At 43.1% G+C, this 15,770-nt stretch overlaps 1 protein-coding gene and 1 long non-coding RNA gene across 11 annotated transcripts in view; one reads left to right on the top strand and one right to left on the bottom strand.

Moving 5' to 3' along the window:
• LOC308477099 overlaps nt 1–2,998 on the top strand; it is a 31,029-nt gene extending 28,031 nt beyond the window's left edge. Inside the window, exon 3 of the long non-coding RNA XR_013986371.1 lies at nt 2,183–2,998. This is a non-coding gene — a long non-coding RNA (uncharacterized lncRNA). The remainder of the gene's footprint in view (nt 1–2,182) is intronic.
• TACC2 (transforming acidic coiled-coil containing protein 2) overlaps nt 1–15,770 on the bottom strand; it is a 168,364-nt gene that overhangs the window by 132,897 nt on the left and 19,697 nt on the right. For 6 of the 10 annotated variants that reach the window (XM_081005179.1, XM_081005173.1, XM_081005178.1 and 3 more), the window contains 3 exons: nt 13,910–13,988; nt 4,419–4,636; nt 3,014–3,139 (listed from right to left, as the gene is read on the bottom strand). In XM_081005179.1, coding sequence (XP_080861305.1) covers nt 3,014–3,139; nt 4,419–4,636; nt 13,910–13,942 — 377 coding nt within the window. In that variant the 5' untranslated portion in view covers nt 13,943–13,988. Of the gene's footprint in view, nt 1–3,013; nt 3,140–4,418; nt 4,637–6,639; nt 6,778–13,909; nt 13,989–15,770 lie in introns of those variants that run through there. The other 4 variants (XM_081005182.1, XM_081005185.1, XM_081005174.1 and 1 more) reach the window with 2 other exon arrangements.

Genomic DNA, 15,770 nt, shown 5'->3' with positions numbered 1-15,770 from the left:
TAGCAATTTGGTAGAGCTAGATTAGCAGACTCACTTACCAAAGCAGATTGGGGAGGGGGAAGGGGGGATTCTATGTGCTAAGTGGTTTACCACTATGCATTAATTACAGCACATTTAACAATACCAAAGTCCCCCTTTTATACTTTATTTAGATTCAGTCTTTCCTGCTGGTTACCCTCATACAAATTAAACTAGCAGAACTTAAAGGTGTTGCTGAAGTTGCATTAGACAATGCCAGCACTTGTACTGGATACACTTATCAGGTTTATGAAAAGTGTGAAAGATTGCAGATGAGAACTTTACCCTTCATTGGTTGATCCAAATGTTTTATTCTCTGCCAAATTAACATGGACTTGAAACCAATGGAAATCAATCTCTAGCAGTGTGCCATTACCAAACCTCCTATTATAAGAGAAACCACAATTCTGTTCATGTTGCTTGGCCTGATGAGCTCTTTTCAGGTAAACACATCATCTGGGTAAGCGGGGACAAGTGCATTACTCTACCCCTGTAAACATACATAGAATGTGTCCTTCCATCAGTAGGACACTCCCCTTCCATTCACAAAGAAAAAGCTTAGGATCTAAACCATTACAGTGGTACCTCAGGTTAAGTACTTAATTCGTTCCGGAGGTCCGTACTTAACCTGAAACTGTTCTTAACCTGAAGCACCACTTTAGCTAATGGGGCCTCCTGCTGCTGCCACGCTTCCGGAGCCCGATTTCTGTTCTTATCCTGAAGCAAAGTTCTTAACCTGAAGCACTATTTCTGGGTTAGCAGAGTGTGTAACCTGAAGCATATATAACCTGAAGCGTATGTAACCCGAGGTACCACTGTATATGTTTAAATATTGCATAGTATTGAGAGAAGTTATTTGCAAGACTGATTTGGGTTGGATTCAACGGCTGTTTTCTTTCAATGGGCATCCAGGGGTCATGGGATAGAGAGGATGTCTGTTTCAATGCATGGAAAGGTAGGGCTGCAGGTAGAGCAAGGTGTCTCTGTTGCAGGTGCAGAAATCTCCACCATCACCCATTCTGCTCTGCCATTCGTACTCTATCATCAGTAACAGCAAAATGGGGGTATTCCAAGGGTGTTCCCAGGTTGAGATTGGGCATCTGAGAAGAGCAAGTCTATGCATGCAGACGTCCACAGGAGCTGGAATCCTGCATGCTCAGGGTTCCAGCTCCCACGGGGTCTTCACATGTAGGCTCCCCCTTATCGTGTGCTCACAGTCAATGTGTGGCTATTGGGGAACGGGTCTGGGAATCCAAGTGATTTGGGAGATGAAGTCAGCAGCATGGGCTCACTGCCCCTTTCTATGTGTGCAATTAATGTGATAAGGGGGAAATTGTGAGCCTTTAAAAAGTAGGATTTCCTTGCCACATCCTCAGAAGACTCTTCCCCCCCCCCCAAAGAATTGCAGGAAAGAGTTGAATTTCACCCTGTGTGGATTTGCTTATCAGAGTGCTGCAGTGATGAGAAAAGTCATATTTTCTGGGATACTTCCTTTAACTCACCTCTTAGAGTCTCTGCAGAACATTCAGTTTATGGGCTGAACATATTGGAGCAGTGGGACCTCATGCGCACTCATGGTGAATTCACAGTGTCATCTAAATGTGAAGTACACTTTGCTTTCCTATGTGCATTTGACAGCTGGGTAAAATTGTAGGTTTCAGGCTAGTGGGAGGGGCATTGCATCTGGGACCCATTTATTTATCATGACAGATATGAATTATCTGCACAGAAATCCAATCCTGGTGCTCACACCCAAAGGGGCAGCAAAAGAAATGCTCCTATGTTAATATCTAAGTGGAATGTTTTCCCACGATGGTTTAATATGTGGCTTTGTGTCAAAAAATTCTCCTGCATGAGAAAATAAGTCACATTCAAAAACTATCAAAGGGGAGAGAAAATTTTGGTAAAACTTATAGGCATGGTTGAGGTTTTCTGTCATGGTTACTTTACTTCTGAGGCTGGCAAGAGCTGTTTGCAACTGACCTTGCTTTCATGACACCAGTGGTCTGAAACTTCCCCTGGTATTCATAATGTAAAGGGGATATAAAGTAGGATATATATATATATTTAAATTATTTTTTAAATTATTTAAATATATATATATATTTAAATTATTATTTAAATTATTTAAATAATTCCTTCCATTATCCCTCCCCTCCCGCAGATAAGGCAGTGCAGGTAGCCAGGGAGAAAGATTGCTGGAGGAAGGTTTAAAAGAAAGGAAGAAATACACACTACCCTCAGCCATGTCACAATGACAAGGTAAGCTCAGTCCCACACCAGAGGAGGTGCATCCCTTTTCGCTGCTTGAGGTAAAAAATGGAACATGCCAGCTTTTTTCCCTGCCCCCCTGCCGCCTCACTGCTGCCCTGCCACTGGAACTGCACCTCTCTTAATCCACGTTCGCGCCTGTTTCCAGCAAGATCTCACCAAAGTCTTGTGAGATCTCATGCACTCCATGAGACCTTGCGAGATTTCACCTCACCCTGCTTCATCAGTGGGCTGGGCCTGCCCCATGCCTACCAAAATTCTAAAGTGCCCAAATAATGAGGCAAGGAAATCGAAGCCTCCTTTGCAGAGGACTGGAAGGCAAAATTTGGCACCATCACAGTTAACCATCACAGAGGCATGAAAGCTGGAATCTCAAGTTGAAGTCTCTGTATTTGTTCACCAATGTCTTTTGCCCTTATTGCTCCAAAATTAGAGATATGAAATATAATCAAGGATTTAAAACAGCCAGGGTTATAGAAACAAGCAGAACCCAAGCCATGCTCTGGCATTCAGAATACAAATCCCATAAGCAGCCTGAAACACTATAATGTGATCATTTGGAAAGCCAGAATAACCTTGTTTACCAACGGCTGTGCTTTCTTAGGGGTTGCAAGCAGGCAATTAATGCAAGACTCCACGTATAGATGGAACAAACAAGCGTGTTTCCTCATGCTAGCTCTAAGAGCCCCACACTTGGTAGTTGTTCACAAGGCATATTTTGTACCTGCTGATGACTGGGGTCTGGGGCCTTAAGTCTTCATTTACATCAAGCCCAGCAAAAAGAAGGTTTGGGAGAAGCGATTGGTAGGGCTCCCTTTCCTTCCAGTCAGACACTAAAGGGCCACTCCCTCTGTCAGAAAAAGGGTTGGGAAAAGAGAAACACACACACACACTCATACATTTTTCAGAAGGCAACCTTAAAATTAGAAAATCGGACCAGCATGCCGCAGATTGCACTCAGAAATTCCTCATTGAGTCCTTACACATGCATGTATCAACACAATTATATTTCTGAAGTTAACTCTAGCAAGACTAACAAATGCGCCACCCAGTTCAAATTTACTTCTACAATACTTCACTGACAACAGCTCCTTGCAGGAATGAGTGAATGCCCTAAAGACCAAACCAGATGTTGCATCACATGCATATTTTTTAAAAATTATTTTATTTTTACTTTTAAAGTAGCAGCTGAAGGTGTGTGTTTGTGAGAGAACAGGACTACAGCATGTAGGGAAGTGCTTAACAATTCCTCTTCTAGAGATCCCTTCTAAAAAAAGCATTCCCAAACAATTATTTCCTCAAGGGGATAAGCTGCCATGCTTCCCTCCAAGGGAAAAGAGAAGATTTAATTTTGGAGGGAGCAAAGGGTTAATAGACCCTTCCCATGTACCATGGTCCCAGTCTTGATTGGGTCTCTCTATGGCTACTAAATGCATTCACATAATGCAACATCAAGTTGGCAGTAAAACATTGCTTGACACTGCTAGTCTTCCACTTTCCTTCTCAAGCCTCCTACCTGAAAGAATGCCAAAGAAAGAATGCAGCAAGCAAGTTATGTATTGCAGAATATGCAAACTTCACTCACTGCCAGTTGGGCAGCCTCATAGTCAAGGCCATCATATCCTTGTACCCCACCTTGATGATTTTCATGCATCAGTTTAAATACATACTTTGTTTACCCAGACTTTCGGAACAGGAAAGGGATTTGGCAATGTTAGTATAGTTGCTTGTGTTAAGCTACGTTTCTGCTTTTCTGTATGCTGCTTTTAGAGGTTTTAATTACTGCTTGTGATGACTGTACTTTAATGATGTTAAAAGCCTGTGGGAAATGCAAATAATAAAAATCACCCACAAGAACCACCTCCTGGTTCTATACTCTCCATCACTAAAGTGGATCCAAATTCCCACTTCAACATAATCATGCATTAAAAATAGTATGGTAAATATCTGCCTTGTAAGTATGCTAGCTGACAATGTCAGAAGGTGGTTAGTGGAGTATTAAGTGACTTTTAGTTTGCAATGCTAAATGGGTTGCTGGAGTGGAAGTTATCTTGGGCAACAGCCGACTTCATCAGTTGCATTCTGTCACAAGCCAAATACAGCACAGTAAAAAAGCACCCTTTGCCTACCTCGTATCTGCTGCAGTTAAGGAAGCTGCACTATCTGGCAGTGGTAACGGAACATCAGCATCTAAAGGCGAGGTATCCAAGGTGACTTGTTCAACGTATCTGTCTCTGTTCTTTTTCCTCTGCCTTTTCTTTTTTACTGCTCTCTCATTGCTGGGTGGCTGAACTGGTTCTGGAACTGGAACTGGCACAGGAACAGGAACAGGAACTGGAGGAATATCCTAGAAGGTAGATGAGAGAGATGGATGTTCACTTAAAGAGCAAGCAGATATTTTAGAATTAATACTTAAGGCAGTTTTAAGGCAAAGTTGCTTATTATTATTATTATTATTATTATTATTATTATTATTATTAAAAAATACTTAAATGTACTATCAGCATTTCCCCCTCCTAATTTCCCTCTGACTAGTGGGAAACAGTTGAGCTATAAAAATGCATAAAGAAAAATAAACTGTAGCAGGGGAAAATTGAAGAACTGTTCTTAAGCTACGCATGATGCTCTGAGCTGGCCCCTAGAGGGTATCCTTATCTCTTTTTCCAGCCCAGCAAATTTCCTTGTGGTCAGCAAATGTATCACTATTCCTAACAGAGGAAGAGAGCAAAATAGAACTTAGAAAGAAACACCCCACAATAGAGAGGCAAAACACAACACTGCAATTTTACACACACTCAAAATAAAGTGAAGACAGAAGGTATCTTGAGAGTGTCAGGCAGTAGGTACATCTGTGCATGTACTTAAGGAAAATGCACAAAGTTAAAGCCTTATGGAGAGCATGCAAGGACATATCAACATGTGAGCAGAATGCCTCTTTTCTCAGGGAACAGCTGCACATGGTACTTTTAAAAAATCATTATGTGTAGACTCTGAACACAGGTACAGATGACTTGTTGCCAGGTACATGATAACATGTTGAACACCCTCTGAAAGAGCCTTATGGCACCTTAAAGACTAACATATATGTAATACATTTGCATTTAGAAGGGCAAATTTGTTAGTCTATAAGTTACCACAAGATTCTCTGCTTTATTTGCTGCAAGACTACCTCTCTGGAAAGTGTTGGAAACACAATTCTCTTCTTTTCCTGGTTTAATTAATATAATGGTAAATTACAACATTTTACTAAAAAGAAGATCATGGGCAGGCAGTCTCCAAAGAGTGACTTTCTGGGTTTGCTAGGAACAAGGCTATTCCACAGGGTAGAAATGGACCACCAGATGTTGTGAGATGACAGCTCCAGTCATCCTTGAGCACTGGCTTTGCTGGCTGGGGTTGATGGGAGTTGGATTCCAACAAAATCTGGAGAGCCACAGGTTCCCAATCCCAGTTATAGTGAGTGCTTTCTTCAACATCAATTTTCAGCAAGATTTAAAGGCCCTTTCTTATTTATAGTGCAGTAACAAGAAACATATATGATCTCGTGTCATAAAAGAAGAAGAAGAACTTGACACAGTGTGCTATTTCCCTCTTTAGATAATAGCCTCCTTTTTGGTGCAAGAATGACGAGAGTGTCTTCTGTTTAGTTTTTTTTAGAGTACAAAGATAAAGTAAACACAAACAACTCCAACTAGCCAAAGTATTAATTTTACCCTGGCCTCAGCTGATCAAGAGCTAATGAAATGAGATATTCTCATCTGCTATATAAAAAGACTCTCAGAGCCAAAGAGTGAGAAGCACGTCAATAAAAATCTACTTGTGGACTGTAGCAGATGCTGTTCAAATTGGGCATTATGTTCATATTACGTAAGACTTCGCCCCTGCAAGTTCCTCCAAAGGCTAAGTTTCTGAACCTAGTTTTAAACCCTTAGCAACAGTGTTAACAGCGCACTGCCACAATATTGGGTTTCAAACATTCCAAGCAAGCTGAAGCTTCTCCATTCGTCATCAAGCACTTAATTATGCATCTCTTTTAAAAGCAAACAAATCAGGTTTTGAACTACTTAGGAAGCCTGGAGGGTGGGTGGGAATGTTAATAAACTTTCTTAATTGGCTCAAGTGAATCTAGTTCCTAGGTGTGCGCACACAGAGAGAGTCTTCTTCCTGTGGTACTTTCCTCATTAAATGTGCAGCCTTTTAAGGCAGTTGTTGCAACATGCCACAGTTCTGGCTGAAAGTCAGCTTCGAGGAGTTACGCGAAATTTCCATTCCTAATAACTCTGTGTTTACAGGGAGACGAAGTGCTGGAATAAATCTTAGCAAGGCAGACAATAAAGCTGTTCTTCTTACCTTTTATTGTCATCACATCTTCCATTGCACTTTTCTGAAGTCTGTGCGCGCATACGTACATAAGCAGAGAAACTTGCCTGGCACAAGCTTACGAGACCTTAAACCTTTGTCTGTTACACTCATCAGTAGACTGGCTCTGAAGCAGCCACTTCCTCCATAAGGAGCTTAGGAGGGACCTATCTGACTGCAGGTGAACGCTGGGAAGTGGACCAAAGGTCATCCCCATGGCGTCAGGAATCAGATTTCAGGAACAATTGCCAAAGGAGCCGAGGAAGGGAGGATGAACACATGCTAGCTCTTAAAGACTGCCCAGAGCAGGCCACACAGCCATTCGGCCAAATATTACGCACATGTGCAACTTAGCAGGCTAGGAAAGGAAAAATAAGTGTGTACATAACAGTCTGGAAAATTGAAAAAAGAAGAAGATTTAATTGCCTTTGTTTGCAGCAGCCAAGGAACCAGACTAAGTGCACAGGTCTGAAATGGCTCCTGGATTACAGTGTTTGAGTTTATTACTGCGGTCTATGCGTTCGGGCTGCAATTCTGCACACACTTACCTGAGAGTAAATCCCACAGAACTCAGCAGGGCTTACTTTTGAATAGGCATGTATAAGAATTGCACTGCCAGTCTGCCTCTTTGCCTTGACCTTGGTGGAAAATTCTGTATTGTTGCCCCTTCTAAGCAGTAAGTCATGTGCAGTGTGATCCCAAGCATGCTTATTCAGAAGTAAGATCCTCTCTGTTCAGTGTGACCTACTGCCACATGCACACAGAATTGGTTTCTTAGGGGCAAACTAGGCAAGTGGGGTTAACCACATGTAGTTTATCTAGGTATCTGCTCTGATCCATATAGTAGCATGGGCAGGAGAAGAGTGAAGCAAAACTGACCCATTCATACCTCTCTCTCTCTCTCTCTCTCTCTCTCTCTCTCTCTCGCTCGCTCTTTGTGCTCCATCACTTTGAGCAATTGTCTCTCAGCTCTGGTCACTTCCTGTATCAAAACTGGACTGGGAGGAAATTGCCTAAAGCAATGGAGATGTAAGGTAGGGTGGTTGTGCTTGCCACCACCATGGTCTGAATGTAAAGGGAGAAGCCTTTTCTCCCTCTTTTATAATACTAGCACTTAGGGGTCAAATACTGGGAGATTCAATATGGGCAAAAGGAAGTCCTTTCCCATCCAGTGCATAGTTCAGCGATGATGTTCACCACCACAGGATGCAATAATGACCCCCAACTTGGGCAGCTTTAAAAGTTTAGACAAATTTATGGAAGGATAATACTACTAATCAGTGGCACCTGCCCTGTGGAATGCCCTCCCAGCAGATGTCAAAGCAATAAACAACTATTTTACTTTTAAAAGACAACTGAAAGCAGCCCTGTTTAGGGTAGTTTTTAATGTCTGATGCTGTGTTGTTTTTAATATTCAGTTGGAAGCCGCCCAGAGTGGCTGGTGAAACCCAGCCAGATGGGTGGCGTATAAATAATATATTATTATCATCACCATCATTATTATTAGGCTATTATCCAGGATGGCTATCTCCAGTATTGGAGGCAATATTACTTTGGAGCACAAATGGCAGAAGTTCATGGTCTGTTTGTTTCCATAGGCATCTCGTTAGCCATTGCAGAAACATAATGTAGAACCAGATGGGCTGTTGGTCTGATGTTGATATGTTAACACTTCTGCCTATTTATGTTAAGCACATACATAGTTTCTATGAAAATGGGACAAAAATATATTTTTATATTTTAGTAAACCATGGATTGCAAAGCAACTTTGTTGTTGTTGTTTAGTCGTTTAGTCGTGTCCGACTCTTCGTGACCCGATGGACCAGAGCACACCAGACACTTCTGTCTTCCACTGTCTCCCGCAGTTTGGTCAAACTCATGCTAGTAGCTTCAAGAACACTGTCCAACCATCTCATCCTCTGTCGTCCCCTTCTCCTTGTGCCCTCCATCTTTCCCAACATCAGGGTCTTTTCCAGGGAGTCTTCTCTTCTCATGAGGTGGCCAAAGTATTGGAGCCTCAGCTTCACGATTTGTCCTTCCAGTGAGCACTCAGGGCTGATTTCCTTAAGAATGGATAGGTTTGTTCTTCTTGCTGTCCATGGGACTCTCAAGAGTCTCCTCCAGCACCATAATTCAAAAGCAACTAGGATTCTATAATTTACTTGAATGATGCACTTGTACAAAATAAAGCCCAAAGGATCTAGATACATAGACAGTTGCCTTATGCTGACCATTGCCTTATACAGACCACAGGTCCACCTAGCTCAATATTGTCTGCACTGACTAGCAGTGAATTTCCAGGGTTTTCTAGGACTGAAACTGGGACTTTTTGCATGATACTGCTGAGCCCCGGCCCATCTGTCTCATGCTCTCCAGTCTTTGGCAGAGGAGACAAGTTTTATACTGAGCAAACAAGAGTCTCACAGTCTGGTGGTAAGGAAACCCAAGAACTAAGCCATTTACATGAAATCAAATATGCCCCATTAGATTTAAAATAAAATAAAATAGTAACTTCAAAATACACAGTTCTCAACACTGCAGAACTTCAGGGATAATCCCAGAGGCAGTAGCTTCCCCAAACATTTGTGTTCATGACCTTTTCGTGTTGCAATAGATTCTTCAAAGAACTTTACACTGTTTATCCTCCAAACAGGTGCAGCACAGGCTGTGACAACTTGACCTGCTGCTCAGCAAGCGTAAAGGTCCCAGTCCTGTACATTGCTTCATAGCTGATACTTTGCTGCAGTTGGGACAAATGCAGCAACCACCTTTTATAACATTAGGACAATTTGTATTCATCCCCTTCCCCTCTCCACAGGAGACACAGGGTAAATGGGCAGGTTTTCTGCTTGGAAGAGAATGGGGGAGATTTATGGAACAAACCTCTTCTGCCAATATTTGTTTGTTAGTAGTAAATCTAAAAGGAACACTGCAGGACATAGGAACAAGGACACAGGTGGGTGGTTCTAGATCTAAAAGTATTACCAGTATGCTACAAACCTCAGCTAGATCTCTGCAGCTGAGAAATATGTAACTGATTTCTTCTAAAACAGGAGTAGGGAAACATTTTCAGCCCAAAGGCCACATTTCCTTCTGAGCAACCTTCTGGGGTTACATGCCAGTGATGGACAGGGTCAGAGGCAAAGGTGGGTGGAGCAATGTATGTGTCCCTTTGTACAGTACAGTGGTACCTTGGTACTTGAATGGTTTGGCTCCCGAATAAATCAGCTCCTGAATGCTGCAAACCCAGAAGTAAGTGTTCTGGTTTGTGAACATTTTTCTGAAGCTGAACGTCCGACGCAGCTTCCGCTTGAGTTCAGGAAGCTCCTGCAGCCAATCAGAAGCTGTGCCTTGGATTTTGAACAGTTTTGGAAGTCGAACGGAGTCCCGGAACAGATTAAGTTCAAGATCCAAGGTACCACTGTAGAGGTCATGGACTGATTGGATGCAGAGAAATGGTGGGAGGAACCAGCTGGGGAACCCCCAAGGGAAGAAGGCTCAAAGCCCAGGGAGTGGTGGTGGGGTGACAATGAGTGGTCACAGGGAGAAGAGGGAGAAGACTGGGAGGTGGAGGTGTCGGACGCTGGGGAGGTAACAGGACTTAGTGAGCAGGGGGAGTCTGTGACAGAGAGAAGTTCAGAATCAGAGGCAGAAGCTAAAGCTGGGGAAGAAAGGTCACTTGGCAAAGATGAGTCTGGCTGGTGAAAAGACACAGGTGTCTCCCCAGCCTGCTGTGACAAGCTTCGCCCCTGCCCCCGACTCCCAGAACCAGAAGAAGCATGAACAGGGCAGAGAAGACATTGGCGGCATGCAGATACAGTCTCATATTGCTTGGGAGAAACCCTGGAGTGGAAGAGACAGACAGCTTTGGGGAGGCAGGAACCTTCAGTCTCAGCAGGGATGAGATGCTGTGCTCATTAGACCTGACCCTCTGCCAATTCTGTGCAGATCGTGCTTTTGCTAATAAAGAGTTAACTCCAACTTGCACAGTGTGATTTACTGCCAGCTTGCTCTTGACAGTAGGACAGGTTCTATGCATACCACACATTCCCACAGCCCTCCCTATCCTCCATCCAGGCAAGCAAAAGGGAAATCAAAGTTCAAGGACACATTTTAACCAGGCCAAAATACTCAAAGAGCGTGTGAAGAAAGGCAGGTGAGGAGTGTGGCCTAGAGGGAGAGGAGGTAGCCTCAGGAGAGTCCCAAGGGCCAAATAGAGGAGACTGGGGGGGGGGCTGCATCTGCCGGGGGGGCCTGTTCTCCATCCTTGTTCTACAGTCACAGAAACCTAAGATGTAAGAAAAACCTCGAGTTATCAGAGCCAGAATGTTTACACAGTCCAAGGTCCATTATTTCCTTGACCTTCCTCTTTGTTTCCCTCCCTTCCTGCCTTCCAACATTTCATCCCTTCAGAAAATTCCAGCACTCTGTGTAAACAGCCTTGCAAGGGAAATGCATGTAAATCCAAGAGAACTAAGCAGTTCTCCACAATCCCTTGGAAAGTTGGGTTCCAGAAAACACGGAGGGGCAGGGCACTGGCACTGGCACAGCATTGCAGGCTCCTCTGTTACTGCCACAGTCAGCTATTGTTGTAACAGAAAAGTGGCTTATGTAACAGCACTGACTTCCAGTAATAAACTCATTGCTGTGTTCTAATTCACATGCAAGAATTTAGTTTCTTCTCCACCCTTCCAGAGGGAGCTCACTGCTATGCAGTGGGAGACCCAGAGGAAACACTTCACCACCATATGCATGCTTACCTTTCCTTTAACTGCATCACCTCCCTTGCAGTATCGAAGCAGATGATAGCCAGGCCTTCCGAGCTCTGTGCATTGCACTATGTAAGCCCTTGCAGCCAGCTGATTGCCAGGGCTTGAGCGGTTCCCACATAAGAGCTATGATTGTTAATGCTTGGAAAAGACAGTGCACAGGGCTTTGCAGGTGATACCCATCAGATTACTGATGTTTTTTGAAAATGCCTTTAGACCAGCCACATTTTTACCATCAGGTGTAGGACAGATGGGAATGGCTTGGTTGGGCAAAACCATCTTGTTGATCAAATGCGGCTGCAGGCTGTGCAACTGCTACAGCAAAGGTTGGAGCTCTGTGGTCTGAATTTGGTTTTCCAGGTCTCTCTGGCTGGCCATTGGGACTCTCCGTGGGACATTCACCCTTCCCCAGGACACACATCTCACCAGCCCTGATCTACATCCTTCTCTTTTTTTAAAAAAATAATTTTTATTAACCGACCAATCAAATCAAATCAAATCACATCACATAAATTCCGAATTACAAAGCCGAATTTTAAATTTTTGTTGAGGGGACCCATATTTCAAGATCCGAAGGGGGATTCCGATCATCTTCTTGCTACTGCATTCATATCCAAATCAGTCCAAATAAAGTTCATAATTCTATCCAATCTTATCTTGCTGTTTCCACATCTCATCTTGTTCGTATATTTTTTCTTTTTTCTTTAAGATCTCTTCTGATAATCTCCTTAAGCAGAAAAACACCAATTATATCCTGTGTGGATTTTTCCGTTCGTCCAATCCTCATATCGAGATGGTTTCCATATATCATCACTTTCATAAATAACATCGCTCTTTCCATCATTAATCTCAGGATCTGTCGTTCTTAAGTCCCACTGAGGAGTCTCACCCATAATATAAAAACAGCTCTTTTCCTCCTCCCAGACTCAAGTCCTCCGACAGAGCTTGCCAATATGGCGACGGTATTTTTAACTGCGTCATTCCAGAGCTCTTAAACCTTCCACGCTCTTCTTAAAACATGCTTTGGTTAGAAAATTTATCTCCACACAGGTGTAAATCCACAGCTTAAGTCATTAAAATGGCATTTCTGACTTGTGAGGGGGGGGGGATTCTTGTTTAATCACATAGAGGAAAGAAAGGAAAGTTTTTTTCCCCTCCCCCATCCAGTCCCTTTGCCATACCGAGTCTTGGCATATCTTCTCATGATTGATTCTTGTTCTTCCGACTCGTCTTGTTTATCAGAGAACTCTTCAGTTAGCAGTCTTTACTCCCCCTCCTTCCTTGAAATATGTGCATTCGCTTCTTCCTAATTGTTCCTTTTGAAGTTCTTGCAGCTAGCGACGCGGATCAGAGACAGCGTCCAGGAGCACCGAGATCCACAGGAGGGCATTCTGCCTAGTGCCCCCATCCCCACAAATTCAGGGGTGGTATAGGGCACAGCAGGCAACGGCAGCCCCCCCCCCAATCTTGGGGGTGTAGGGAGGCTATTTACTCCCATCACAGCCTCCTAATTACCCCCTGTGGGTCAGAGAGATGTTATTGTCAGCCATCTTCCGATGCGCCCCTAGTGGCCCCTCCGATCTACATCCTTCTCGAGTGTGATAATGTTGTCCACTTGCTTGGATGAATAGAGAAATGGATGGATGGAGAGATGAGTATGTGCAGAGATGGTGTAAAATCACTTACAGTGATTCATAAACAAGTTTGCAATTAGTGTCAAGCGCATGAATGAATGTCTGTCCAGTCACAAATGTCAGACCTGGAGGAAAGGTCCTCCTCTGTGGAACAGGCCACAGTTCACCTTGGCAATAACTTTTTGTATTACTAGTACTACTTACCTGTTGCTTCTAAGCATCGTTCTACATTTTGTCAACCATTCTGAAGGTACCAGTGTATTCCCATTCCCATTCCCATTCTCTGCCATATCTCTTCAAGCCCTTGTTTGTTTTTTGTCTAGCCTTCAGTACCAGTCCTCCTGGCTTCTTAGCTCTTATGTCTCTGTGCATGGCACAGTCCAGTCTATTTGAGAGCAGCCTGCCCAAATCAATACCTAATCTCAATTGCAGGTAGGTAGCTGTGTTGGTCTGCCGTAGTCGAAACAAAATAAATAAAAAAAATCCTTCCAGTAGCACCTTAGAGACCGATTAAGTATGTTATTGGTATGAGCTTTCGTGTGCATGCACACTTCTTCAGATCTCATCTAATCCAATTGATGGATTGCTTTGCTATAGCTGGCCTTCCTGACTCAGGCTCCTTGCTGGTGTGAATCTCAGACTGCTGCTCTAGGAAACTTCTCCTGCAAATATCAATATCCTCCTCCCTAATAATAATTATGAGGAGGAGAACTTGAAAGGCATGAACAGCACTATCTTAAACCAGTGTCTAATATAATTCCTACTAATTCAAAGTTTGAGCTTTTAAACACTGAATAACATTGAGTAACATTCCTAAGAAGCTCTGGTTAGTTATCTTGAAAGTATCATCCCACTCACCTGGTTTTCCGGGCTGCTGTTTTCATTGCCCATTTTGATAAGAAGGTCTTGAAATCACTCGCTACATTAAGGAAGCCAGCTGCAAGAAATGAACATCTGTGTAAATACTGTGGGGAAATAACTTTCAAGAAGACAAGCCTCCTGACCCCGCAGTCATGATACCTCCCTGAGCTGTTCCCAGTAAAAATTATTGCCAAGGCTTGCAGTGTGCTCTGCAAAGACAGTTTTAATGACAAGGCTAGATTAAGTATGGAAAGCCTTGTGACAAATCAGATATTTGGAGCCTTAGTTTACTCATTCCCCCCACAGGGTCAGCCCTGCCATTGCAGCAAAGTGAAGTGGCCTGTTTCAGGTGGCACTTTGAGCCAGGGCAAATGAAGACTGTGGTCTCTAGACTCCACATATGATGCTCTTGTGCCACATAGGGTTTCCCTAGCATTGAAGTAGCAGCTTCACAAATGTTGATAAAAGTATGTGCTCCCTATTGATAATACTAGTCCCCTTTCCTCTAGTTTTGCATTTACACATCTGATTTGCTAACTTGTATTTGCCATTCATGCAGAACTAGACCAGATTCTTACACGAATCATTTATGCATCATTCTGAGTCCGAATTTTAGCAAAGTGATACAAGCAAACACTGAGTTACCCAGAGATTACATCAGAACAAAACCCTTGTGTTGTTTTGCTTATGTACATAATCACACACGCACTGCCTGGTCCACTGATGGTGGTGGTTATTGCTTTGTTAATATATGACTTTATTGGGAGTAAGACATGCACTTCTGAGTAGACAAGCACAGGATTGTGCTGTAACACTGTTATTCTAACCAGGACGCGTAAAAAGCATTAACATGATGAAATTCAATACCCATATGGTATGAGCATATGTCCTATGATGTTTTCTTTTCACCTAATTAGAACTAATCTCTTAATGTCTACTTTGCACCAATCACTATGCTGTAATGCTTTGAAATATTTAAAAACTCCCCTCCTTCGCTTTAGGCTGGAATGCAGAAGCTGGCCACACAATAATCCTGTGCATATTTTCTCAGGAATAAATCTAATGGAGCTTGTCCCCAAGTTATTATGGATAGAATTGCAACTTTGGCATTGCTATTTAATTTTACTCCAGTGTAAAGGCACAAAGGGTGTTTCTCCCATGCGTTGTACCACTCTCATACAAAATGGCAAATTTATAGGTGTATGCAGTGTACACAGAATTAGGACCCTCTGCAGCTAAGTGGCCCCCCCTCAAGTTATGTGTATACATTGCTAGCTAAGAAGATACCTTTGCAACATCAAACAATGAATTGCCATTGCTGAATTATAGTATTTTAGTATGCTGGGTTGTGTCTATTCTTCATTTCTCCTACTCCCTGATTAAAGGCCTTCATTGATGCCACTGAACCGAACTGAGTATTGTGTTTCTAGCCAATGAAGTCAAAGCTGTGACTATTTGGACACTGGGAAACCGGAATCCCTGGGATCCTAACAGGGTGGGGTTTTTAATGGTACAACTGGAGTCTCACCTTTCTTTAAAAAAAGAAAGAATGATATGGAACATATTGTGCAGGCTACCTTCTAAGCCGGGGTTGCCAACCCAACCCAAGCAGAAGCAGGGCTTTTTTTCAGGGGGAGCTCACAGGAACTCAGCTCCAGCACCTCTCAGCTGGACACCATTGCCATTATAAGAGAATGAAGGAGGCATTCATGGTGAGTTCCGGCACCCCTTTTTCTAGAAAAATAGCACCAAGCAGAAGGATGAGGATAATGCTTGATCTGGCTCTGCAGGACAGAACACTTGCTGGAGCTGGAAGGGCTCATTGACTTCCAGCTCTATTTGTCTATGATGCTAGCAC

This window comes from Podarcis pityusensis (genome assembly GCF_964106645.2).
Source record: "Podarcis pityusensis genome assembly, chromosome: 5".
In the NCBI taxonomy this organism is placed as follows: Eukaryota; Metazoa; Chordata; class Lepidosauria; order Squamata; family Lacertidae; genus Podarcis; species Podarcis pityusensis.
The sequence above is the reverse complement of the archived record's forward strand: the minus strand, read 5'-3'. Positions and strand labels throughout refer to the sequence as shown.